Source organism: Podarcis muralis, chromosome 17 (genome assembly GCF_964188315.1).
Source record: "Podarcis muralis chromosome 17, rPodMur119.hap1.1, whole genome shotgun sequence".
NCBI classification, from domain to species: domain Eukaryota; kingdom Metazoa; phylum Chordata; class Lepidosauria; order Squamata; family Lacertidae; genus Podarcis; species Podarcis muralis.
The window spans coordinates 12397280-12424167 of record NC_135671.1 but is presented as its reverse complement, the minus strand read 5'-3'; the positions used below and the strand labels follow the sequence as shown (position 1 = coordinate 12424167).

General features: G+C 45.9%; 1 protein-coding gene across 3 annotated transcripts in view; it reads left to right on the top strand.

Moving 5' to 3' along the window:
* Positions 1–26888, top strand: part of ABCA1 (ATP binding cassette subfamily A member 1) — a 108866-nt gene that overhangs the window by 51747 nt on the left and 30231 nt on the right. For all 3 annotated transcript variants that reach the window (XM_028712743.2, XM_028712744.2, XM_077921318.1), the window contains exons 8-24: positions 1595–1681; positions 7039–7279; positions 7738–7877; positions 9840–9956; positions 13868–14056; positions 14550–14755; positions 14851–15027; positions 15674–15896; positions 16949–17170; positions 18925–19129; positions 20814–20924; positions 21671–21842; positions 21937–22068; positions 22608–22747; positions 24057–24194; positions 25471–25691; positions 26774–26846. In XM_028712743.2, the coding sequence (XP_028568576.2) occupies positions 1595–1681; positions 7039–7279; positions 7738–7877; positions 9840–9956; positions 13868–14056; positions 14550–14755; positions 14851–15027; positions 15674–15896; positions 16949–17170; positions 18925–19129; positions 20814–20924; positions 21671–21842; positions 21937–22068; positions 22608–22747; positions 24057–24194; positions 25471–25691; positions 26774–26846 (2794 nt within the window). The remainder of the gene's footprint in view (positions 1–1594; positions 1682–7038; positions 7280–7737; positions 7878–9839; positions 9957–13867; positions 14057–14549; positions 14756–14850; positions 15028–15673; positions 15897–16948; positions 17171–18924; positions 19130–20813; positions 20925–21670; positions 21843–21936; positions 22069–22607; positions 22748–24056; positions 24195–25470; positions 25692–26773; positions 26847–26888) is intronic.

Below are 26888 nucleotides of genomic sequence, written 5' to 3'. Positions count from 1 at the left end.
TAGTGTTCCCGTAGCATGAAAGAAACACTGAACAATACCAGCTGGAAATAAAGGCTGAACACCCAACACATGCAGATGGTCATTGGTACAAACTGCAACCATCTCCAGGTAGAGTTAAGGGGTGAAGATGGCACCAGGGCAGGCAGCTAGCTCTGAAGCTCTGGAGAAACACAAATTTAATTGAGTTTTAATGGGTTCTAATTTCTTTTAAAACAATTATTTTATCAACAATTTATGTTTCGGTGCTGGAAAATAGAGCTATGTGGATCTGTAATGCCAATGGCAATTAAGTTTTAATAAGCTCTGTGGTGCTATCGGGTGATACAGTGTTTTCGGAGTGGTGGGAAGCCAGTGGACACATAAATCTCAAAGGTAGAGCTAGGGGAGGTGGCTTATTTCTGAAACCCTGGAGAGCTGTGGCCAATTAGCTTCGACTCTACAATAGTGAACCAGATGAGCCAATGATCTGACTCAGTATGAGCTTCTCCTGTTCCTAGGTGTCATCTGTATTGTAACTCACATGCTATAGTATACATAGGCGTCTTTGTCCTCGTAGCTGAGCAAATGGGAAAAATATGTGCCAAAACTCATGCTGTGTAACCTGAATCAAGCCATTAAATATGGTGTTCTTTCTTTCTTTCTTTCTTTCTTCCTTCCTTCCTTCCTTCCTTCCTTCCTTCCTTCCTTCCTTCCTTCCTTCCTTCCTTCTTTTCCAAAATGAGAATACGAGACACAGAGCTTCCACAGTTCTGCTTGCCCCACAACTTGTCCCCTAGGAAACCTGCTTTTTACCATTGAGTCAGAGCAAATGTCAAATGGGTTTTCCGTGGATTGACAGGTGCTCCCATTTAGTGCTAAAGAGCGGGCTTTCCCCAGGGAAAGTGGCAGGGCAAATAAAAAACCACTTGGACCCTGCCTAGAAAGCACAGGGCAAGTGTAAAACCTCTCAAATCTGTGCTTTCCAGGCACAGGACTTTTCACACGTGTGGACAAGCCTGCACAATAACGTGATGTCCCGAGGGTGAAGTAACTTTGGCTGACTGTCATATCCTGGGGGCTCCATTTCATATGTCCTTGATGGAATTGATTAACGATTGAGGTGCAAAGGCCCAATCTGAGGCACATTGCCAAAATGTGTATCTTGCAGGCATTTGTTGTGATTAATTTATTTTTTATGTCCCACAGTAATTGTGGTAGTGTTTTCAGTGCAGTGTAAGCAGCCAGAGTTTCTTGAAACAAATGGATTTGTGCTTTCCGCTTGCTTAGCTAATGCCCAGGCCCATTTAATGTAATTGTTTAGAGCGGTAATAATGGGAAGTGAGACGGCCAGAGATGCTGGTTCTCATGAGGAATTTTCAGAAACACAGGAGGAAGGGGGGGTGCCTTCCTTCTCTTGCCAAATGGCATCCTTTTTTGAGTGAGTGCTGGCTTCGCTTGTGATCCTTGAACTACACACATGAGAGATGCCCTTGCTGATACAAAATGCCACTATTCATCCTCCTCTGAGTACTAAATGCAAATGATGATGCTGATTCCTATCTGCTGTGTTGCAATTAAGATTCTTCTAAAACTAAATCCCCATTTGTCATTCCAGAAAGGAATCTCCTCCAACTCCACTCTTCAGGATCTCAAGGAAACCATGGAGACTTTCATGGAGAGCCTCGGGAAGCTCCTTAGGGAGGTAGGCTGTGCCTTTTGTCTCGTGCCTCAGATCATTGATACAGTGATGTTCCCAGTTGAGGTATCCAAATCACTCTGAATCCTGGGCAGCTCAGTGAAGCCTGTGAGTGCATTCCTGCTGCCTTTGGGCAGAGGTTTCTGCTGTGTTGGACATCACCAATGCATCAAGCCATTGTTGTTGTTTAGTCATTTAGTCGTGTCCGACTCTTCGTGACCCCATGGACCAGAGCATGCCAGGCACGCCTGTCTTCCACTGCCTCCCGCAGTTTGGTCAAACTCATGTTCGTAGCTTCGAGAACACTATCCAACCATCTCGTCCTCTGTCGTCCCCTTCTCCTTGTGCCCGCCATCTTTCCCAACATCAGGGTCTTTTCCAGGGAGTCTTCTCTTCTCATGAGGTGGCCAAAGTATTGGAGCCTCAGCTTCCCGATCTGTCCTTCCAGTGAGCACTCAGGGCTGATTTCCTTCAGAATGGATAGGTTTGATCTTCTTGCAGTCCATGGGACTCTCAAGAGTCTCCTCCAGCACCATAATTCAAAAGCATCAATTCTTTGGCAATCAGCCTTCTTTATTGTCCAGCTCTCACTTCCATACATCACTACTGGGAAAACCATGGCTTTAACTATACGGACCTTTGTTGGCAAGGTGATGTCTCTGCTCAAGCCATTAACTTGGCTCTTTAACCGAAGATTGCTTCCCATCTCCAATTTGTGCCATGCGCGCTACGTCTGCCAGGGCCAGGTGCAGGCTGCCCTTCCTTCTGGTGGAGGGAGCCCAGGAGGAACCATTAGAAGAAGAAGCATTTCAGCTCTCCCCACCCTGTTGTAGCCACACGGAAGCAGGGGCAAAGGAAGGCGTCGTGACACCTGGGGCGGGCGTTGCTACGTAGGGTGCACATGTGGTGTTGCTACGTACGATGCATGCGCTGTACGTAGCGATGCTGCACATGTGCTGTATAGCAGTTTGCTGCCGGTGCCACTCCAGTGCCATACAGATGGTGCCAGGATCCCTCCATCACCTCTACAGCCGCGGCAAACCGCTAAGTACAGCGCATGTGCGGCATCGCACGCATGCGCTGTACGTAGCGATGCTGCACATGCGCTGTATAGCAGTTTGTTGCTGCCGGCACTGCTCCAGTGCTGTACAGATGGTGCTGAGATCCTCTGCTCAGAGCTGCAGCCACGAACGGAGGATGCTCCACATGCGGCTGCAGCGCTGCGATTGCGACACCACTCCATGGAAGCATTCTGATATGCATGCATTTTGGGCACAGAAACACTGGAAGTTCAGTTTAACTCACACACAACAGTTTAAAGTGCTTTCGATGCATCCTAGGTATGCACGTTTGTCACCTTGTCCACATGGCATTGCTCTCATATAAGTGGCATGCCACATGCGAATGGCGCTGTGGTCTAAACCACTGACCCTCTCGGGCTTGCCGATCAGAAGGTTGGCAGTTCGAATCTTCGCGACGGAGTGTGCTCCTGTTGCTCTGTCCCAGCTCCTGCCAACCTAGCAGTTCATAAGCACACCAGTGCAAGTAGATAAATAGGTACCATTGCGGCAGGAAGGTAAACAGTGTTTCCGTGCACTCTGTTTTCCGTCACAGTGTTCTGTTGCAACAGAAACAGTTTAGTCCTGCTGGCCACATGACCCGGAAAGCTGTCTGCGGACAAACACCGGCTCCCTCGGCCTGAAAGCGAGATGAGCGCCGCAACCCCATAGTCACCTTTGACTGGACTTAACCGCCCAGGGGTCCTTTACTCTTTACCTACCCCCCCCAATTAATTTGGATCTTCCTGATCTGCAGATGTTATAAATGGGGGGAAACGATGTAAAGTGGGCTGCTAGTGGGACTGGTTCTGATACACACACACACACACACACACACACACACATGTTGTTGTTGTTTGTAACCAGCTGCTTTGTACAAGCCTGGTATTACGTCAAACTTGTAGCTCGAGAATGAAATTAAAAATTGGCTGTGCACATAGGTGAACAAGTATCTGCGCACATGCCCACAATGGGGCTCAAGTTTCCAGAACTCTGGGAGGATGGGAGAATACTAACTGCCGGGAGGAGATAACAATACACAACATGAATTCATCCTATCAAGCCTGTCCACTCGTGTAGGCAGGAAATACTGAGGTCAATGGAATGTGCTCAGTAGTGCACAGAAGCACACATGGAAGAACCAGATCTGGGCAACCCAGATGCGCATTGGTACTCTGGTGTGTACCCAGCCAAAGAGACAGCGGATCTGAACTTCCTTGTCGAAATTGCTTTTGATAGTGGATGGTTTCTTTGGAAATTCGGGTTCATTGTTTTGGCTTGGGAGCTTGGAGCTCCCTTTCCAAGCCCTTTGAATAAATGAAGTTATGCCATGGGTTCTTTCCTGAGCAAATGAGCTGTCTCTTTTCTTCCCCCTAACCTTTTCTGCAAAGTGCTTTTTATTGCTGTTGTTGCTTTTTGCCATTCTCAAAACGTTTTCTCCTCAAGTTTGAAAGTTGCCATTTTAAACAAGTAACGAGGGGCAGAGATTCAGCTACACCTATTGTTCTTTCTCTCTTACTGTTCGCTGGTGAAGCTTTTACTCCCTGAACTATAATAACCTCTCTGCGGAGCTGCGGTGAGGTCACTCGAGGTTGTTAAGAACTGTACTCCTGCGGAGGAGTGGGGGCAATATCCCACCCCCTTTTCCCTGTTGCTTCAGCCACTTTGTTTCCTAGGAGTAGATTGCCCTCTGTTGAGTTATAGAACCTGCTGTGTTCTTTTTGGCTGGCAAATGGAAATTAGCAGAAAAATCTGGTTGGAACCAAGATAAAACTGCAGCCACTTTTAACTATCCTAAAAGTTTGCCTATGAGTTTCTGGTTACAGCTGTTTCCTGTTACATCATTTGAGCGTTGGTGATGTTTCATTCTTTCTCCTTTTCTCTCTTTTCTTTTGGTGCGGTGTTAAAAAAAACACCAAAAATCAAAACCATGTGACATTCTCTTTGCTGATGTGGCTGGATTGCTGAGGAATGTGACTTTTCTTTGGCAGTCTTCCCAAACAGCAGTCAGTACCTTTTCTTGCTGTCCTATTCAACTTCAAAACAAAGACAGCTTGGAGGCTTTGCATGAAAACCGCTCTGAACTGCATGACCAAAATTTGCTTTTTAATGTCATGGCTCGCTAAATCCTCTCTGACATGTATGTATAGGAATAGAGACATTAAGTCCAGCATTTTTTCTCTCCCTAGGTTAGTGTTGTGTTAGTACGGCTGCCATCTGTCGGGGGGGGGGGGGGGGAGGGGCAGTGCAGGGCAACCAAGTTTCCAGATGCCACTGATATGCATTTACTAATCTATTTAAATATATGCAAATTTTAACCACTGTACTTTGAATGGTTGCAGCTTAGCTATATAAAAAACAAAGAAAGAAAACATGGACAGGTGGCAGCCATAACCAGACAAGTCCATATGAAATTGGATTGGATGTAAAACTGGGCAGCTGGGAAGAGGCGGCTTGTTCCGAACGCATCTCGTGAGGCTTTTATTGCAGTAAAAGTTGTTCTGAAATTCTTTCTTCAGGAAACGCTGATGTTTAGAAACCGTTGAGTTTTGTGCCATTGGTGCAGCTCTTAAATCTGGCTTGCACAGCAGCCTGTGAACTGGACTTCCTGTGTTCAGAAGTCTCTGGGTGACTGTAGTAGTCAGAATGGATAGCGGCAAACAATCATGGGGAACTCCCTTTCAGCTTCCTAATACTGTATGCTACTGCACACTCTTGTTCATATACTCCCCACCCCCCACCCCGTAAAATGCCTAGATAAAAAAGGACAGGGCATCTTCGCCTTTAGTAGTTGTGCAAAAATGGGAATTTCAGCATGTGTGACTTCTTGTGATAAGAAAGTTATACCTAAGAACTAGTGTCTGAGTTTATTTTCCCCTCCTTTCCCCCTTCTCCTGTTTTTGAACTATACCGTTATAAACCCACTGCCTTGAGTGTTGTCAAGCAATGCAAGAACTTCGCACACTTTTCTCTAGAATGTTCCTGTCACGTCTTGTACAATCACTCTTATGTCAGTTCTCTGGAAAGACCTTGGCTATTTCTCTTCCTTTTAAATTTAGGTGGCAATTGGGATGTCAGAACTATCAGGACGCCTGAATGTTCTTCGACTTCATGTCATGCCCATGTGATTTTTGAGCAGTGGCGTATAAGCCTTAAAGGAAAGAGGAACAAAGCAGAGTTTAGGACACAGAAAGCCTAACTATGGTGTCATATAACCAGTGCTATTTTTCTGGAAAAAGAGGTGCCAGAACTCACCGTGAACACCTCCCTCTTAGAATGGCAGTGGCACCTGAGAGGTCCTGGAATTGAATTCCAGCAATTTCAGCAATAGGAGCCTTCTTTCTCATCCTGCGCCATCTCATAGGAAGGTCCTGAGGACAAAATGGATTAGCCAAGAGTTTCCTGGAGGAAGAGAGTAGGATACAAATAAAACAAAGGGAGTTGTGGGTTACATTTGGCTGCTACAATACTTAAAGATCTAATTTCATAGGATTTCTTTCCCTGCCAATGGGTCAGAGTAGACCCATTAAAATTAATGGGCCTAACTTAGTCAATGGGACTACGATGATTAAAAATTAGTTGAATACTACCCAGTGGCTCCAATGATTCTTTTCCCCCTGGACATGTGACTTCATCATTGTACTCATGAAATGCTCTCCTAACATCACATGAGTTGCAAATTCCTTTCCAGATATTTGGATATGCACCGTACAATGTAGAAGCACCTTTTTTTTAATTGTTCAGTAGAAGTTCATCTTCTGCTGTATTGACTGTGATTCAAAAAATACCATTGCTTGCGATTAAAAATAATGGAGCTAGTTCAGGCTCACACATTCTGTTTGCTGGCGAAATCAAACTGGGAATACTCCAGTGGCCTTTAACTAAAGTTGGGTCCAAATTATAGACAGACATAACCCCAAGAAAATTAGTCCTTAGAAACAGGAGAGAAGGGCTTGCTCATTAGTTTGGCCTGTTGATATCCTGTCTTCATATACTCCACCTGAAAGGAAGGTGACTCTTCTGGGGTTAGAGAATGAATGGATTTTGCTCCCCAAGAAGAATACATTCCACCCCTTCCATGGAATGGCGGGGAATTCAATGGAATGCAAGCAGTTTGCACAAATAGCAACTGGTAGGCAAGCAGTTTCTGTTCCTTGGACACAATAGGAAATCTAAGGTTTGCTCGGGATGCTTTTGAACCAGTTGATCTTTGGTGTAATATTTGTTACCAGTTTTACAGGGAAATGGATCGAGTTTTGATCTGTAGGTGAACCCCTGTTTTTTCCCTCCCCTTTTGAACTAAAGCTCGGGAGCATGAAAAGCTGGAGTGACATGCGGCAGGAGGTGGTGTTCCTAACCAGTGTGAACAGCACAAGTTCTTCTACCGAGATTTACCAGGCGGTATCCCGAATAGTTTGTGGACATCCTGAGGGAGGGGGATTGCAGATCAAGTCTCTCAACTGGTATGAAGACAGCAACTACAAAGCTTTGTTTGGAGGCAACAATACTGACGAAGATGCTGCCGATTTCTATGACAACTACACAAGTAAGTGGAACCCGGTGCATGCTTATTAATTTTGGGCAGATCCTTCGGATTGCAGTCCTTTTTTTATTTTCAAAGATGCAGGAAGCTACAGTATGATGATGGGTGGATAGCACTTGTCTATACTGCGTGTGCTGTCTAGGATTAAGGTGAGAAAGATACTGTGCACCTAGCTCATCTCCCATAGGAGCCAGTGTGGTATAGTGGTTAAGAGCGGTAGTCTCGTAATCTGGGGAACCGGGTTCGCTTCCCCGCTCCTCCACATGCAGCTGCTGGGTGACCTTGGGCGAGTCACACGTCTCTGAAGTCTCTCAGCCCCACTCACCTCACAGAGTGTTTGTTGTGGGGGAGGAAGGGAAAAGGAGAACATTAGCCGCTTTGAGACTCCTTCGGGTAGTAATAAAGCGGGATATCAAATCCAAACTCTTCTTTTCTTCTTCTTCTTTTAAACTCTTTTAAAGCACCCTACTGCAATGACCTCATGAAGAAACTGGAGTCCAGCCCGCTATCCAGAATCATATGGAGAGCTCTGAAACCTTTGCTTATGGGGAAGGTCTTGTACACCCCTGACACGCCAGCAACAAGGGCAGTCATGTCTGAGGTAAGATCCCAATTCCACATCTTTCAAAGGAAAGGGGGGGCTTGCTTTGTACTGTTGCTGCTGGGGCTCCTTCAGCAAACGCACAAGAGGGAACTGAAAGTTTTGAGTAGGGCAGCCTTTCTCAACCTGTGGGTCCCCAGATGTTGTTGAACTACAACTCCCATCACCCCTAGCTAGCAAGGCCAGAGCTCAGGGATGATGGGAGTTGTAGTCCAAAAAATATCTAGGGACCCACAGATTGAGAACCGCTGGAGTAGGGGGTCAAAGCAGACTTGCCGCTTGCTGCATAGTTTGCACTCGGTCGCATTTTCCCAGTCTGGAGGAGGCTGTATTCTGGAGCTTGGAGCACCAATGAGGCTTTCCTTCCAACAATGATTCAACTCTTACTGGCAGCTTATATAGGAACTAGAGGCTGTGTCCGCTTCCTGGTTCTTCTGAATGGACTCATGTGTGGTTCAACAGTTTGCTGATGTCCCTGAAGCTCCTGCCTTGCTCTCCGTCCTTGTGACTGACGGGGTGGGTGGATCTGTCACCTGGCCAGGAAGCCAAACAAACATTGCAGAGACCTCTGCTCCTGCAGGTGGACTGCAAAGAGAGAGAGAAGAGAGAGAGAGAGAGGAGAGAGAGAGAGAGAAATGGAGAGAGAGAGAAAGAAATAGATAGAAAAGAAACCTCTGCCATTGTATTTGCTAACGTTTTGAAGACTTTAAATCCTTCTCCCAAAACACTCAAATACCCCTTCAAATTGACTGCAAGTGGAATGGCAGATTTAGAAGATGGCATTTTTGCTTAGCCTTAAAGAACTTCCAGTGACAATACTGGGTTAAATGAAGCAATAACTTGGCTCAGTACAGTGGCGTAGCGTGGGTTGTCAGCACCCGGGGCAAGGCAAGTAATTTGCGCCCCCTAACCTGGAGCAGGGTCCCCATAGATCCCCTCGTGAGTGTGAGCGCCCCCCCCCAGATGTTGCGCCCGGTGCGGCCGGCCCCCCCTGCACCCCCCACGCTACGCCACTGGCTCAGTATAAGGTAGGGTCATGTGTGCAGCCATACTTTTTAAGTGTATACATTATATTCTTGGGCATTTTTTCTGCCTTTCGGGAAACGTGGTTTGCACAGCACTTCTTGTCCATAAGAAGACATTGCCGAAGGCCTGGCTGAATCCTGTGCCATTGTAACTCTGGCAGATTCTGTGCTGATATGCTGTACTGGAACGTTCTGCTCATTTATGCAATTCTGCTTTAACATTCGTAAGGTCCTCGCTCACATGCTACATTTGCTGACCTAGGCAGATGCTCAAGAACAGCTAGGTTTTATGTTCAAGCACTGCAATGCTTGATGTTTTGATATTGCAAAGCTGAAGGGGGCAGAAGAGTGGAGGAAGACGTAATAAACTGCTTGACTGATGGGGGTGGGGTGGGGGAGATGTTGCAACTGGGTTCTAATGTCAAGAACTGAATCAAGGGCCGTTGATACTGAACGATAAAGCCAACACTGCTTCTTCTTAGGGCAGAAGTCAGGGAGAGCCACTCTTTTTAGCCTGTTCTGCAGGTTGTCACCTTTTTGGTTTTTTAAAATAAATTTTTGAAAATTTAACATAAATAATAAATTTATATTTTTTCCGACTTTCCACCCCATTTTCCATGGTGTTTTTATTTCTCCCCCTCTGCTACACGCTGCCTTCAAACTCTTATACCATAACATCAATATTATTCTTCCACAAAGCAAACATCGTTAGGTTCTCTTATTTTGGCTGCTAACTTTGCCAGTTCAGCATAGTTCCTCACCTTACTTATCCATTCTTCTTTGGTGGGAATTACTTTTTCCATTTTTGTGCATAGAGAACCTTAGCCGCTGTTGTTGCATACATAAACAACTTAATCATCTGGGGGGGGGGCACGAATTTCTGTCCCTGGTTGTCACCTTTTCGATGTCACCTTTGACCCTTTCACTATCCTGGCAGGTAAACAAGACGTTCCAGGAGCTGAGTGTCTTCCGTGATCTCGGAGGGATGTGGGAGGAGATAAAACCAAAGATAAAAGTGTTCATGGAGGAAAGCCAGGAGATGGATCTAGTTCGGGTCAGTATGCCATAACTTCTCGCTCCTCAGATAACAATGGATATTTCTTGGGAGACCAGTTTACAAGAAGTGATTTTAATCTGTTTACTTTGGTATCGTGGTTGGCGCTTTGGCCTCGAGCGAGTGCGTGCATGTCTATGTAGTACCTCATTTCTTCTGACAAGCTTGCTTGGGCAGGGCCTCCTTGTCTGTGCAATGTGACTCTAACCTGAGATTCGGCAGGAAGGTGATTCCTTCTAGACAATAGCTCTCCCCTCTGTGATTTCCCCAAGTGCCAGGTTGGCTGATTTGTTGTGCACAACTCAGGCAGATTCTGGCCAGCATATAAATCAGGCCTGCATCCTCCCTTCCACAGGCTGCTGTGTGTGTTCACCTGCCAAGGACATGGCCCATAATGAATGTGAAACGAGGGGCTATTCAAGTACAGGCAGGCTTCACATACTGTTATGTTGAGTTCTGCCATAATCACATTACATGGGGCGCTGAACTAGAGACAAATGTGATTAAATATTACCTCACCCGTTTTAACAGAGGAAACAGACGCAGGTCATACTGGCTCTATCCAGATGTGTGGAAAAACAAGCATTGTATTTAAATAACTATTTGGAATAACAACAATAATTCATTTCAACCTTTATGGTATTGTAATATTGCCTTTAAAAAATTCCAATACAAGGTCAGTGTGCTATTTGCTATTGGAGAGCCAGTGTGATGTAGTTTGCATTGCTGGGGGGTTGAAATTCCTTCTCAAGCCATGAAGCTTACTAGGAAGAGAGAGAAGAAAACTGTCCTGCCAGTGACCTAAAGCTCAGGATGTCCCATTAATCAAAGATACTCACCCTGGAAGCCTAATAACCTGTTCAGATCCAGATCGACCACATAACTCTTTTGTTAAATCCACTGCTTTCTTATGGAGCCTGACTCACCCACAACTTCTATGAGAAAACAGAGAAACTGTAGGGACTGTCACGTGTGAGGAGAACACCTCATTGCTGCCTGTGTACCTGCTGCCAGAAAACAAGAAGTGCCTGGCCAGCTCCCTCAGCAGATACATTTTGCAGCAGCACATATGGTCAGTTGTGACAGTGGGAGAGATGTTTAGGTGGTAGCATTCTCTAAAGACAGACTTTTTGTTTAGAGTTCACAAGAACACAAAGTGTGCTCTGTGATGTCCCGGAGAGGATGCAAGCCAGGTTCTCTGGTGGATGACCTTTCCGCCCAGCCGGATGGTGGTCTTTTTTTTTTATGACTCCCTCCCTTTCCCATTTCTGCACAGATTAATCAGAAGGAAAACAAGTGGGTGTTGCAACATGATGTTGTGACTTGTTTCGATGTTTCAACAGGGCGTGTGCCTGTGGACTGTATCAGAGCGTTAGGGACCAAAATCTTCAGTGCTGTACAGCAGGGGAGGGCTCAAAACAACTTTTCTGTCTGGATTTTCACTTTCTGAAATATGGCAACCCTAATCCTGCCAGAGTTCTATGGAAGCATTAGGACAGTGTTCATGTGCAGTTGTTGATTTTGCTATGTTTTACTCACTTTCCATTTGCAAATTTCAAATATTTTTCTGCATACCTTCCGTTTCACCCACATTTTCAGAAATTCCCTCTCCTTCTGTGTGTCCCGTTGTCCTGGCCTGCTGTTTGGAATGGGTCTTCCCCCTTCGCTGTTAAGAGGGAAGCATAATGTGTAACACAGAGCCAAAACCATCCTCATTAAGTTCTTCTCTATGGTCAAACTATAAACATAGTAATATGACATATATGACCCCAATTTTTGGTGCCACTCCCATGGCTGTCCTTCATGGAGCTAAGCATAAGCTGGGAAATAGACATGTTGCTGATTTATGATGATACCTTCCCAAATTGGCCAACGGGGGCACCTCCGACTGCATAATGGCTGGCCCTGCAAACGTGGCCAGAGTTTGGTTACCATGGCACCTCAACTTGTTAACTGGACTCTTTGACACAGTATAAATACGGAACATGCATTTAAAAAGGGGAGGGGGGGAAATCTGATATGCCCAGTTTCTGATTTGTTCCTAACTCGTTTGAAGAGCCCTGTAGCTCGCTGTGCGAGAGAAGCTCCCTCTGGCTTCATGGCATCGGAGGAACCCTGTGTTATGACGTTAATATTCCAGTTACAGATGGGTAGCCGTGTTGGTCTGCCATAGTCAAAACAAAAAAAATTCCTTCCAGTAGCACCTTAAAGACCAACTAAGTTAGTTCTTGGTATGAGCTTTCGTGTGCATGCACACTTCTTCAGATATCTGAAGAAGTGTGCATGCACACGAAAGCTCATACCAAGAACTAACTTAGTTGGTCTTTAAGGTGCTACTGGAAGGAATTTTTTTTGTTAATATTCCATTTATGCTTCGTTGCCTCTTTGCCTGTGCTCTCTAGACAGTGCTGGCAGTGATTTTAACAATCGCCAAGCAGCTGAAACAAATTTCTTCCCTTGCCCCTCTCCAGTTTTCAACAGGGCCTTGTTTGTTTGCTTTCAGCAACGGCTGTCGCTTCCCTGCTGAGATGTTGTACAAGGCTGCCGCCTAGTGAGCCAAAAATAGAAATTGTGGAAAGGGAAGGCTCAGATCTGACAATGAGCAGAACAAGACCATCATAGAATCTTAGAATTGTAGAGTAGGAAGGGACCCTAAGAATCATCTAGTTCAACCCCTTGCAATACAGGAATAGGCAGCTGTCCCATATGATAGCTAACTGAGCTATCATGTGAATGTTCAGCTTACCCAGTTCAGTTTATGCCCTGTGTAGCAGTAGTGTTAGGGGGACGTGGGTGGTGCTGTGGGTAAAAGCCTCAGTGCCTAGGGGTTGCCGATCGAAAGGTCGGCGGTTCAAATCCCTGCGGCGGGGTGCGCTCCTGTTGTTCGGTCCCAGTGCCTGCCAACCTAGCAGTTCGAAAGCACCCCCGGGTGCAAGTAGATAAATAGGGACCGCTTACTAGCGGGAAGGTAAACGGCGTTTCCGTGTGCGGCTCTGGCTCGCCAGATGCAGCTTTGTCACGCTGGCCACGTGACCTGGAAGTGTCTCCGGACAGCGCTGGCCCCCGGCCTCTAGAGTGAGATGGGCGCACAACCCTAGAGTCGGACACGACTGGCCCGTACGGGCAGGGGTACCTTTACCTTTACCTTTTAGCAGTAGTGTCACTAGAGTCCTACTCAGGACCACTGTCACAAGGAAGCCTGAGGGAGCCTGGCCTCTCAGGGGTCTTCCAGGCCCCTCCTTCAGTGATCATAGTGAGCAACTGGACAGAAATACTGCCTGCAAACTTACGCAGGCAATATTCCACCCAATTGCTCATAACCAGGCAACTGAAAGTTAGGCAACAAGCAGTTTGGGCATGCCCAGAATAGTGGAATACACCATTAAATAATGAGCAGCCTTTCCCACCTAATCTGAATTCTAGTGTAGGTGTTGGAAAGAGGTTTTGTCCAGTAGCAGTAAGCCTGAGATTGAGCTACAAGTAGGAAGACTGACAGTGACTGTGTTCTCTCGCAATGACAATCCAGAATTCTTGGCTTGTCATGGTTTACTTTGGATGAGCAGCACACTTTAGTCGGTTGCCTGATCACTTACTCCTCCCCTGGTACAAGTGTGACAAACAAATCAAGTAGTTTTGGCTTCCCATTCCATCTAAACCCAGGACTATGGTGTGTGGCTTTCTTAGTAAGTTAGCCCCAAACTGATGGTTTCAGGCTGGCCATTGATCACGGTTTGTTAGGGAACAAGAGGCCACCATCCATGGTTTGGGTGTAATGGGAAGCCAAAGCTTCTTGGTTTGTTCATCCTGCTGTTCTGTGCAAACACAGGTAATAGATCTGTGAAATGCTGTTTATGCTCTTTGTACTTCATGGTGAATTTCACTAAGTTTCTTTGCTATGTTGCTAACACCAGACGTTACTGAAGAACAAGTTCCTTTGGAAACACCACTTAATGGGTTCAAGCTGGACCGTAGAAGATCTATCCCTGTTCTTGGCAAAGAACCTGGAGGATGTTCATCCGGTGAATGGCTCAACCCGCACCTGGAGGGAAGCTTTCAATGAAACTGACCATGCTGTTCTGACTATTTCCCGCTTCATGGAAGTGAGTCTCATATTTACTAGTGTTTTGATCTTGTTCATTATTATTGGGGCTATTCCTTTTCTCTCTCCAAGTCGATTCAGAAAGAATAATTTCTGCAATAGACTGCAGAACAGAAACTGGTCCTAAGAGATACACAAGGCCATTTTTCAGGATTTGGGCGGTGGGGGAAGAGCACTCTCAGAAAAGATGTCATCAGTGGGCCTCCTTAGCTGGCCAAATGGATTAGAACTTAGGTGTCCCTAAGAGTACCAGTCCGCTGAGCCCACATCTTTTTGGGGGGAAAGCTACATTTCGACTTGATGATGTAAGTCAAAGTCAACTCCACCATTCTTGATCTTAGTCTTGACACTATGATCGCTACACCACATTGGCACTGTAGCATTTAATCGGACAGAAATGGTGCATGCTTCTTATTTCAGTGTTTGCGCAAATATTTGCTTCTCAAAGAAACTTCAGCCCAGGTTCTGATTCATTTTGTCCGTCGTGGTTGCAGTGTGTCAATCTGGACAAACTGGAAGCCATGCCTAGTGAAGTGCGGCTTATCGACAAGTCCCTGGAGCTGCTGGATCAGAGGAGGTTTTGGGCAGGCATCGTTTTCCCCGAAATCGCTCCTAGCAGCGTGAAGTTGCCGCAACATGTCAAGTACAAGATAAGGATGGACATCGATAGCGTGGAGAGAACAAACAAAATTAAGGACGGGTGAGCAGTCCTCAAAGAGGCCTTGGTAGGTTCGCGATTAACAGGAATGGGCGTGAGAATTCTGACCCAACTATTGTTTTGCTTTGGTGCTATAGGTATTGGGATCCAGGTCCTCGAGCTGATCCTTTTGAGGACATGCGCTACGTCTGGGGAGGCTTTGCTTACTTGCAGGATGTGATAGAGCAGGCGATCATCCGTACTGTGACCGGCTCCGAGAAGAAAACGGGAGTCTACGTTCAGCAGATGCCCTACCCCTGTTATGTGGATGATGTGTAAGTGACAGTCTCTGAGTGAGTGGTCCCCTGGCGTGGCTGACTCTGCTTAAGTCAGAGTGGACCTGAGTTTTAGGGTGGCAGATTTTGGAGAAACGTGAGCTGGTTCTTCACCCGACTGCAGAGGCAGTGACAGGAAAGAACCTCCATGATGGGGTTTGGGAGTCTTCTTCAAGGGGTGACATTTTATCAAAAATGCCACTTCCTAGGGGAGGGCAAGCTTCTCTATAAAGCCTCCATGGGTCATCTTTGAGGAAGCTTTCAAGGTGGTGGCAGGTTAGCCTCCTAGAGCAGCTCATACTTCTTGGGTCCAAGATAGCGCTGGAGGGGGAGGAGAGGGCAATCTAGATTCTGTTTCCAGCAGTGGCTGAACAGATGGCTCTAAAACCAAGCAGAAATGGTCTCCCCCTTGTTTTCCCCAGCATTCAGAACATCAACTTTCTGTTTAGCTATTATGGTAGCCACTCATAGACAAATTCTCATTCTTTAGAAAAGCTTTGTAAGCAGGCAGGCAGGCAGCCGCCATCGAATCTTGAAAGGTGAATTACACACTGCATGACGAAGTATTTCTTTTGGTCTGCCTTAAACTTGTTACCAATAAACGATAACCCCAAGTCTTGGCCTTCCTCTGGTTTCCCCTCTGCAGATTCTTGCGTGTCATGAGCGGCTCCATGCCCCTCTTCATGACTCTGGCTTGGATCTACTCTGTGGCCGTGATCGTCAAGGGCATTGTGTACGAAAAGGAGGCCCGCCTGAAAGAGACCATGAGGATTATGGGCCTAAACAACGGCACCCTCTGGCTCAGCTGGTTCATTAGCAGCCTCATCCCCCTTCTCATGAGCGCTGGGCTCCTGACGCTCATCCTCAAGGTTAGCCTGGCTCCACATTCTCACTCCTTTGGTTAATAGGATGTTTAATCCACAACTGTTGATCTACTATAGTGGCTTACCATGCAATATTAGGATCCCCCACTGTTCAATTCTCACCTTAGCTACGGATCTCTTCTTATGTTCTTGAGTAAGTCCCACTGGGTTCCATGGGACTTACTCCCAGGTAAGGGGATAGAAGAATGCATCCTGTGGTATAAATTGCTTGCCTGCGCTCCCTTAAGGATGAACAAGAACGTAAAAATAATAGCAGAGCATAGTTGTCAATGAATACTGGTTCTGAAACATTGGCTTCCAGTACATTTCCAAGCACAATGTTGGTGCTGATCTTTAAAGCCCTAAACGGCCTCAGCCTTGTATACCTGAAAGAGCATCTCCACACACACACAAACACACACACCCATCGTTCAGCCAGACACTGAGGTCCAGCTCTGAGGGCCTTCTGGTGATTCCCTCATTGAGAGAAGTGAGGTGACGGGGGCCTTCTCAGCAGTGGAGCCCACCCTGTGAAATGCCCTCCCATCAAATGTCAAGGAGATAAGTAACTATACAACACATCTGTCTTTAGAAGACATCTGAAGGCAGCCCTGTATCAGGAAGCTTTTGTATATGTTGGAAGCTGCCCATAGTGGCTAATAATAATAATAATAATAATAATAATAATAATAATATTGTCTTCAGAAAGAACACATGAGCTCAGAGGTGACCATTCTTTTTTTGTAAGATGGGATGGCTAAGCGCCTTTTCACATATTCCACAGTAGCAAATGTGGGTTTGATAGCTAAACACATTGGCCAAGGATCTATATCCTACCCTGTCAGGCCCCATAGGACTGTCTCTGTATGTCTGACACATCAACTTGCTTCCTGCAAACACATGTTTGCCCTCACTTGTTAATGTAAACCACCGCAGGTGTGTACAAATAATAACAGTAATGCTAGTAATGGTAATAAGTTGCAATAATAATAAAGCAATGATGAAATGTGAATTGTCAAATGTTTCATGGCTGTACAACTGGTCCTCTCTTTCTCCAGAAAGGAAACCTGCTGCCCTACAGTGACCCCAGTGTGGTGTTTGTCTTCCTGTCTATCTTTGGCATAGTGACCATAACACAGTGCTTCCTCATCAGCACCTTTTTCTCAAGGGCCAACTTGGCGGCAGCTTGTGCGGGGATCATCTACTTTACTCTCTACTTGCCTTGCACGTTGAATTTTGCCTGGCATGATTACATGACCTTCTCTCTCAAAACGTTTGCGGTGAGTCAGCGCAAGGGGGACAGGGTGGCGAGGGGAGGGTAGCACCGCCAGCAAGGAGAGATCTTTTTTTAATCTGGTCTGGGCAGACCTTCTTGGACTAATTTTTTTTTGGGGGGGGGGGTTAGACCTGCACATCCCCTTCCCCCATTCCCTAATTCTTTCAACTTTTAATCAAACTTTAATTGGTTTCACTACACCAGTGTAGTTGTTAAGAGTATTGAATTAGGACCTGGGAGATCAGAGTTCAAATGACCACATGGCCACGAAACTCACTGGGCAGTGTTAAGCCAGTTACCAACTCTCAGCCTAATCTACCTCCCAGGGTAATTATGAAAATAATATGTATATCACCTACACCCTTTAGCACTTTGGGGGAAAGTTGGGATCAAGTCAGTTCATTGTGTTTTAGCAGGCAGCCATTATACAAATGATAACTATAATAATAATAATAATAATAATAATAATAATAATAATAATAATAATAATAATAATAGAGATTTACATTTCTGCTCCTTAACCTTTAAAGGATAATTCGTTTCCCATACCCCCTTTAAGTTTAATAGCACAGATTTGTAGAGCCTTAGCAAGAAATTTAGATATTCTGAAGTATATACAGCGGTACCTCTGGTTGCAAACAGGACCTGTTCCAGAGGCCCATTCACAACCTGAACAGAACGCAACCCACGTCTGTGTGTGCACGGGTTGCAATTCGCCGCGCATGCGCAAGCAGTGAAACCCAGAAGTAACCCGTTCTGTTACTTCTGGGTCGCTGTGGGATGCAACCTGAAAATGTGTAACCTGAAGCAAACGTAACATGAGGTATGACTGTATACAGCGGTGCCTCGCAAGATAAAATTAATTCGTTCTGCGAGTTTTTTCGTCTTGCGATTTTTTCGTCTTGCGAAGCACGGTTTCGGAAAAGTTTTGGAAAAGCTTCAAAAATCACCAAAGTCTTCAAAAACCTCAAAAAAGGCTACCACACCGCGTGCTATGAGTTGCTCCTCAAAGTCAAGTCGCAACTGTATTAACAGTTTTAAGAAAAAGGAAACAAACTTGCAAGACGTTTCCGTCTTGCAAAGCAAGCCCATAGGGAAAATCGTCTTGCGAAGCAACTCAAAAAACCAAGAACCCTTTCGTCCTGCGAGTTTTCCGTCTTGCGAGGCATTTGTCTTGCGAGGTACCACTGTACGTCTCTACATAGGACAGCAAAAAACAAGTCTTTGCTAGGGGTGAGCTTCCCTTCTGTGATCTTAACAATGGGTAAATGTGGTTGTTTTTAAGATCATTATAAAAAGGGCATTCAAGGAGCACATGAGTTGTATCTTCTGTTGACACAGAGTTGCAACCACAAACATTGTCCTTCTCAGGAATTTGTGGGATGTGTGTGTATGTTTCCCATAGTGGTACTGGAAACTCTTCCCCCCCAACTTATTCCAAATCTGCTCCAGGAATATTTGGTTTCGAGATTACATGAGCAGGGCCAATGGTATAGTTCCTCACCGCCTCATTGCCAGCCTCCATACTAAACAGATGATAACCAGATGGTAAGGAACTGCATCCTTTGTCCCACCCACGTGGAACTAGCTCAGGTACCCATTTGGTCACAGCTGAATCGGCTTTGGCTTTTGTTCCCTGTTGCCATTATGGCAGGGTTAATCTTTCCTTGCACTGAAAACATGAGTGAGTGAGTGAGTGAGTGAGTGAGTGAGTGAGTGAATGCACCCAGGATGTTAACTGGTGTTTTTCCTCTGCAGAGTCTGCTTTCTCCAGTCGCCTTTGGGTTTGGCAGTGAGTACCTTTCCCTGTTTGAAGAGCAGGGTGTTGGGTTGCAATGGGACAATGTCTTCATGAGCCCTTTGGAAGGAGACAGCTACAACCTGACAACTTCTGTGTGTATGATGCTGTTCGATAGTCTGCTGTATGGGGTTCTGACTTGGTACATCGAGGCTGTCTTTCCAGGTGAGCAGTAGCACATCAAATCTCTCTCCATCTTAGCCCATTACTTCCCATTACCCCACTTCCCTCCCTTTGGAAGTCAGGGATGCTGCTGTTTCCATATTATTATCCAGTCATGGGAGATCCCAGAAACAGCAGTCTCACAGGAGGAGGAGCGGTGACAGATTGTTGTAGATCCACCAAAGATAGCAGGTGCAAGAGCCTTGACGAGGCTGACTGTGCTCTGAAGGAATTGTTTGATTTGTTTATGCGTGTTACAACGGTGGCAAGAATAATCTTCGTGCAAAAAATTGAAAGAAGAAGTCCCACTGAAAGAAGATTGGCTTATGAAGATGGTGGAATATGCTGAGATGGCTAGACCAACTCTTAGAATTAAAGGAGGGAATTTTTTTTGAAGAATGGAAATAATCTGTGGAATGTTTGGAAGAAAAAATACCATGCCATGGTTATGTTAAAACGTATTCAGGATAGCAACAGATGAGAATTGGTAGTTTAATAAGTCAGAATTGATGTACAGTGGTACCTCGGGTTACATATGCTTCAGGTTACAGACGTTTCAGGTTACAGACTCCGCTAACCCAGAAATAGTACCTCAGGTTAAGAACTTTGCTTCAGGATGAGAACAGAAATCACGCGGCGGCAGCACGGCATCACTGGGAGGCCCCATTAGCTTAAGTGGTACCTCAGGTTAAGAACAGTTTCAGGTTAAGAACAGACCTCCAGAACGAATTAAGTACCTAACCAGAGGTACCACTATAATGGGTAAAATGTAAGTACAGTGGTACCTCAGGTTAAGTACTTAATTCATTCCGGAGGTCCGTTTTTAACCTGAAACTGTTCTTAACCTGAAGCACCACTTTAGCTAATGGGGCCTCCTGCTACTGCCGCGCCACCGGAGCCCGATTTCCGTACTTATCCTGAAGCAAAGTTCTTAGCCTGAAGCACTATTTCTGGGTTAGCGGAGTGTGTAACCTGAAGCGTACGTAACCTGAAGTGTACGTAACCCGAGGTGCCACTGTAACATAGCAGCTTTAGAACACTGCGGAAGGGTGGATGGGAAGTCAGCGGATATGAGAGATTTGTTGTTTAAAAGAACTTGTAAAATGTGAAAATGTAATAAAACAGGGCTGACTCTGCTGTTGAGCAAAGTGAGCTGGTCACCTAAGGCAGCAGAGGCTATAGGGAAGAGGAGAGGACAGAGCTGCATGTGGCTTGCCCTGTATCCTTGTCCTGCAATGGAGGATGCTGTTCAGGTGCCAGCATTTTAGTAGCTTTCAGGTGCTAACCCAGCCCACTTTTGTGCATGGAACAGGACAGTGGTGTTGTCTTGTCCTTCACCTGAGGCAGTGAAATGCCTTTGGTCCTTTTACATCACTGTTATGAGGCTGCTTCCTCCAAAGATCAAGGACAGAGTCTTCCTTGCAGCCGTTAGCAATCCTTCCTTTCCCCAGGCCTGTGGTTAGTTCGAGCACATTCACTCCCTTGGCTGGTTGAAGCTACTCCATACAAACTACCTTTAGCCACCTCAAGGTGTGGGAAGCGTGTTTGGTAAAGTGACTAGATAATACGAACAGATCGGGCTCCAATCTTTGCAAAATTCAGTACCTGGAGAATCATCTTATCTTCTGCACATCTGAATGATTTCCCCCCAAGTCTCACCCAGGTCATTTTGTCCCTTTTTGTTTAGGTCAATACGGCATCCCCAGACCCTGGTACTTTCCCTTTACGAAGTCCTACTGGTGTGGTGAGCAATCTGGAGAGCAACAGACCCCTTCTCTTCACAAAAATTCATCTGAAAGTAAGCAACTGGTGTTCTCTTACATTTTATTCAGTGGCAAACCAGGCTTCTCCGATGGAATCCTTTCCAGTGTTTAAGCCTCCCTGGTGTTCTCAGTTCAATTTCTTAAGACCTGCAGCCCCTTGGATTCGGGAAACCCATTTTTTTTTTGGTCACACCCCAGTTCTCTCTCTGCCCCTTGCTGTCCAGCCCAGTGCTGAAGTACCGTATTTTTCGCTCTATTTAGACACACTTTTTCCCTCCTAAAAAGTAAGGGGAAATGTGTGTGCGTCTTATGGAGCAAATGCAGGCTGCGCGGCTATCCCAGAAGCCAGAACAGCGAGAGGGATCATTGCGCAGTGCTCCCTCTTGCTGTTCTAGCTTCTGGCTTAGCCCCTCTGTCCCTTCCCCCACCTCCCGGAAAAGCCCGCAAGAGCCGCGCGGAGTGTGTGTGCGGCTCTTGGGGGCTTTTCCCCGAGGAGGGAGAAGGGCAGCCCGTCAGTGACGGGCTGCCTTTCTCCCTCCTCGGGGAAAAGCCTGCAAGTGCTGCACACACACTCCATGCGGCTCATGAAAGGGAGCGCTGAGCAGAGCCTGGCATGCATACAGCGCTCCCTTTAAATAATATTTTTTTCTTGCATTCCCCCTCAAAAAAATAGGTGTGTCTTAGGATCAGGTGCATCTTATGGAGCAAAAAATAAGGTAGCTTGCAGGTATTATAAACATGCCGTTCCTCACTAAGTAGATTTACTTTCCTGTTGCAACAGTCTGCATGGAAGAAGAGCCAAGTCATCTTCACCTTGGGGTGTCGATTCAAAGCCTGGTGAAGGTTTACCGCGATGGCAAGAAACTGGCTGTCGACGGCCTTACTCTGAATTTCTACGAAGGGCAGATTACCTCCTTCCTGGGACACAACGGAGCTGGGAAAACCACCACAATGTAAGAGGGCAAAATTGGTACGGTGGGAAAACACCTTCCAAAGTCATGCTTCGCTTTGCTTGTTTGCACTCAACTTCCCTTTTGTTATATTTAGGTCCATCCTGACTGGGTTATTCCCCCCAACTTCGGGCACAGCCTTCATCCTTGGCAAAGACATCCGTTCTGAGCTCAGCACCATCCGGAAGAATCTGGGTGTCTGCCCCCAGCACAATGTCCTGTTTGATGAGTGAGTCACGCTATGAATCACCATTCCCTTCCACCTTTTCATTTGCTTCTTAACTAGCAAAATTCCCAAGACTGTGATGGGTGTGTGTGTGTGTTTAGAGAGAGAGAATCAGCAAAGACAATATCAGTTATCCAACCTGGTATAAGGCAGTTTCCTATCATGCCTAATTTGGGATTCCGCCTCTGAATACCATCGTACCTCGGAAGTCAAACGGAATCTGTTCCAGAAGTCCATTCGACTTCCAAAACATTCAGAAACCAAAGCATGGCTTCTGATTGGCTGAAGGAAGCTCTTGCAGCCAATCAGAAGCTGCAGAAGCCCCATTGGGCATTCGGGTTCCAAAGAACATTCGCAAACTGGAACACTCATTTCCGGGTTTGCAGCGTTCGGGAACCAAAACGTCCAAGTACCAAGACGTTTGGGATTCAAGGTATGATTGTATGTATTTTAAAGTTAGCACTTTAAAACTGGATGACAAGGAACAGGCAATATGTGTGTTTTTTCTTACCAAAATGTGGCCGTTCTCCCCCCACACCTAGGTTGACAGTGGAGGAACACATCTGGTTTTATGCGCGCCTGAAGGGACTGTCGGAAAAGCTGGTGAAAAAGGAAATGAAGCAGATGGCCATAGATGTTGGTTTGCCTCATAAACTCAAATCAAAGACAAGCAAACTCTCTGGTAAATTTCATTTATTCAGCCTAATGCAACTATTGTTTGCCTTGCCCTGTATACCCCTGCATGCAAAGCATAACAAGAGACCTTCTGGATCAGGCCTGAGAGCCATCTAATCTGTCTGTTGGCTTCCAATAATTGGCAGCCAAATGCCCGTGGATGTTTTGGGACTGTAACTCCCACCATCCCTGTGTCTTGCCACATGCAAGGTGGTTCTTTTAAAATGAGATTCAGAAGCAATACAAAACACGAGTGAGTGAGAAGATTAAAGATTTTATTCTAAAGAGCAAGCAGTATATGCGTACCAAGCATGCTCTTCAACCTGCCACTTGGAAGCCTCAAGAAGTGGCCAAGTGGCTCCCCCAGGTAGCCTCAGGTTGCAAGGCCCCTGCGGCCGATCAGTCCATGCATGGGCTTCTCCAAAACCCTGCCCCAAACCATCCAATTTATTGATAGCTACATAGCTAGCCCTTGTGGCTTGCCTCACTGGCTACGTGCAGTCCTACATTACTAGCTGTGTGCAGATTATTCATTAGCCACCCTCTCCCAATGCCTTGAGAGGGACGCAGGTGGCACTGTGGGTTAAACCACAGAGCCTAGGACTTGCCGATCAGAAGGTCGGTGGTTCGAATCCCCGCGGTGGGGTGAGCTACCGTTGCTCGGTCCCTGCTCCTGCTAACCTAGCAGTTCGAAAGCACGTCAAAGTGCAAGTAGATAAATAGGTACCGCTCCGGCGGGAAGGTAAACGGTGTTTCTGTGCACTGCTGTGGTTCGCCAGAAGCGGCTTAGTCATGCTGGCCACATGACTCGGAAGCTGTACGCCGGCTCCCTTGGCCAATAAAGTGAGATGAACGCCGCAACCCCAGAGTCGGCCCCGACTGGACCTAATGGTCAGGAGTCCCTTTACCTTTTACCCAATGCCTCACTTTGTCCAAACCATGTCCAACATCAAAGAAGGTACCCAGCACTATCACTTCCTTCCAACCATCAAGGAGCTTAACAAGAGATAGGGAGGGGGAAGGAAGAGGTGGCAGGAGAGGGCAATTGAGTCAGATCACTTAACTCCCTGAAATACAAATATATTCCAGATAGATTGCCCATACACCCTGATCATTGACTATTCTGTCTGGAGCTGATGGGAGTCTAAAATACCTGGAGGGCAGTAGGCTGGGAAATGTTGTCTTAGACCTAAATCTCTTCTACCATGCATGCATTCACATAAGTGCATAGCAGCAGTTCCACAGACCACCCCAGGTAAAGCGGAATCGAACCCTAGATTGAATTAGACTGAATCTTGTCTGTTTTTGCTTCGTAGGTGGTATGCAGAGAAAGCTTTCAGTGGCTTTGGCCTTTGTAGGCGGCTCTAAGGTTGTCATTCTGGATGAGCCAACAGCTGGAGTTGACCCTTATTCTCGCAGAGGGATCTGGGAGCTGCTTGTGAAATATCGCCAAGGTACCACTTGCCTTTTCCTCTTGCGACCCAGTGAAAAGTTGCATCTGTATGGTGTGGTGGTTCTGCATTGCAGCCATGTTCCCTGATGTCTCTTTGATGACTCCCTTCTGGTATTGCTGGCCTTTAGAGATTTTAGGACCCCACCTTTCTCCTTCTCCTATATAAGTAAGTTAACGTGCAATTTGAAAACGGATCCACAAATGGAACTGAAGAAGGAAGATTGGCAAACGGTTGGAGAGGACTGTGTCCTTTTCTTTATTTGTGTACCAGTATTAAAAAGACCCCTGTCCTATAAAAAAATCCTGGTTAGATGTGTTTTTCTCATTTTTTAGAATTAAAAAAAATTAATTGTTATTTTTTCTTCTTCAGTAAAATAAAGTTTATTGTGATTTTGATAAGACTCCTATTGCATCAGCCTGTATCAATTTTGGCAAATATCAGTAGAACTTCTTTGGCTGAAATTTATGCATCTGTTAGCTTCATGGTATATGAGACCTTTATATATTTATTTTTTTATTAAATTTTTATTAGGAATTTAAACAAAACATATTATCTTAAAATATACCATCCTTAATTCCCCCCCCCATTTCCCCCCTCCCTCCTCCCTCCCAGAAAACATCCCACCCCTGACTTCCCTCAGTTCCAATCTCTGGTTTCTCTATAAAGGCTATTCTCTGCATGTTACAAAATTGTATAGTAATTAAAAATTAATTAATTAAAGTTAGTATGAACAGAGAGCTCAGTCATGGGTTGCTGTTTTTAAAGACTTGAGTCAAACTAGACGAATTAGTGGAGATCTGCAACCAGATCCCTCATTTCTATAAGTACAGTGGTACCTCTAGATACGAACTGGATCCGTTCCGGAACCCCGTTCGCATCTAGAAGCAAACATAACTAGTGATGGCACGTCTGCGCATGCGCATGTCGCTTTTTGCCACTTCTGCGCATGCGCATGACATCACTTTGAGCGTCTGTGCATGTGCAAGCGGCGAAACCCAGAAGTAATGCACTCCGTTACTTCCGGGTTGCCGCGGAGCGCAACTCGAACGCACTCAACTCGAAGCGTTTTCAACCTGAGGTATGACTGTATCTCCAAAAGCAACCTCAGCCCCTCTACTCTCCCACAGTTGGATTGGGGCTATGATGCTGTAGGGCTATGCTGTTTCCTTAATGTAAACCAGCTTTCTCTAAGCTGCCATTTGTTAGGAACAATATATGGGTGCACAGTCGCTAAACCAGTCTGGTATATTTGGCTTCTTCCCTTCCTGGTTGTCAGGTCGCACCATCATCCTCTCCACACACCATATGGACGAGGCGGACATCCTCGGAGACCGAATTGCTATCATTTCTCACGGCAAACTGTGCTGCGTTGGCTCTTCACTGTTCCTGAAGAACCAGTTGGGGACTGGATATTATCTGACCTTAGTCAAGAAGGACGTGGATTCCTCACTCAGCTCCTACAGGAACAGTAGCAGCACCGTGTCTTACCTGAAAAAGGTACTGCTTTCAGAAGTGCTGTCAAGGGGAGAGGGGGAGGGGCGCAGTTTGCTAATTTCTTCTAGAAACAATGGGGAGATTTTAGGGCCCCTCAAGTAACACATCCTATTCCTTTAGCCCACAACCAGAAATATTCTGTACAAAAGAAAAAGGTTCTAGATTCAGGTAGTTAGCCGTGTTGGTCTGACGCAGTCAAAATATATAAAAAATTAAAAAATTAAAAAATTGTCCAGTAGCACCTTAGAGACCAACAAAGTTTGTTCTTGGTATAAGCTTTCGTGTGCAGGTATCTGACGAAGTGTGCATGCACATGAAAGCTTATACCAAGAACAAACTTAGTTGGTCTCTAAGGTGCTACTGGACAATTTTTTTTATTTTTTTATATGTCTCGAATAAAAAAGGTAAAAGTAAAAAGGTAAAGGACCCCTGGACGGTTAAGTCCAGTCAAAGGGGGTTGTTGCACTCATCTCGCTTCCAGGCCAAGGGAGCCGGCGTTGGTCCATAGACAGCTTTCCAGGTCATGTGGCCAGCATGACTAAACCGCTTCTGGCGCAACGGGACACCGTGACGGAACCCAGAGCACATGGAAACGCTGTTTACTTTCCCGCAACAGTGGTACCTATTTATCTACTAGCACTGGCGTGCTTTCGAACTGCTAGGTTGGCAGGAACTGGGACCGAGAAACGGGAGCTCACCCCGTCGCAGGGATTTGAACCGCCAACCATCCGATCGGCAAGCCCAAGAGGCTCAGTGGGTTACACCACAGCGCCACCCATGTCCCTATAGTCTGTACAATAATGCAGTTTGATCATAGCGTGTAGTCATAGAAGGAGCTCAGTGTATTGTACGTAAATGGTTCTCCACACCCCATTTTCTCTTGAAGGCTAAGTGGAGATTTCAACTCTGGTCTCCCAGGTCCTAGACTCTAACCACTGCACCACACGGGCTCCTTAGAGACATAATATCAGTGTCCTTTTTGTTTCTTGAGAATTACATTTCCTCTCTCTCTCTCTCTCTTTAAAAAAATACCCTGACTTTGTTCAGATAAGAGATAATTGGATCGCCTTTTCTTTTCTCATTAGGATGACAGCGTGTCTCAGAGCAGTTCAGATGCTGGACTTGGCAGTGACCATGAAAGTGACACCCTGACAATAGGTAAGGGATTTTAAAAGATAACAAAACATTCAGGTTGTTTCT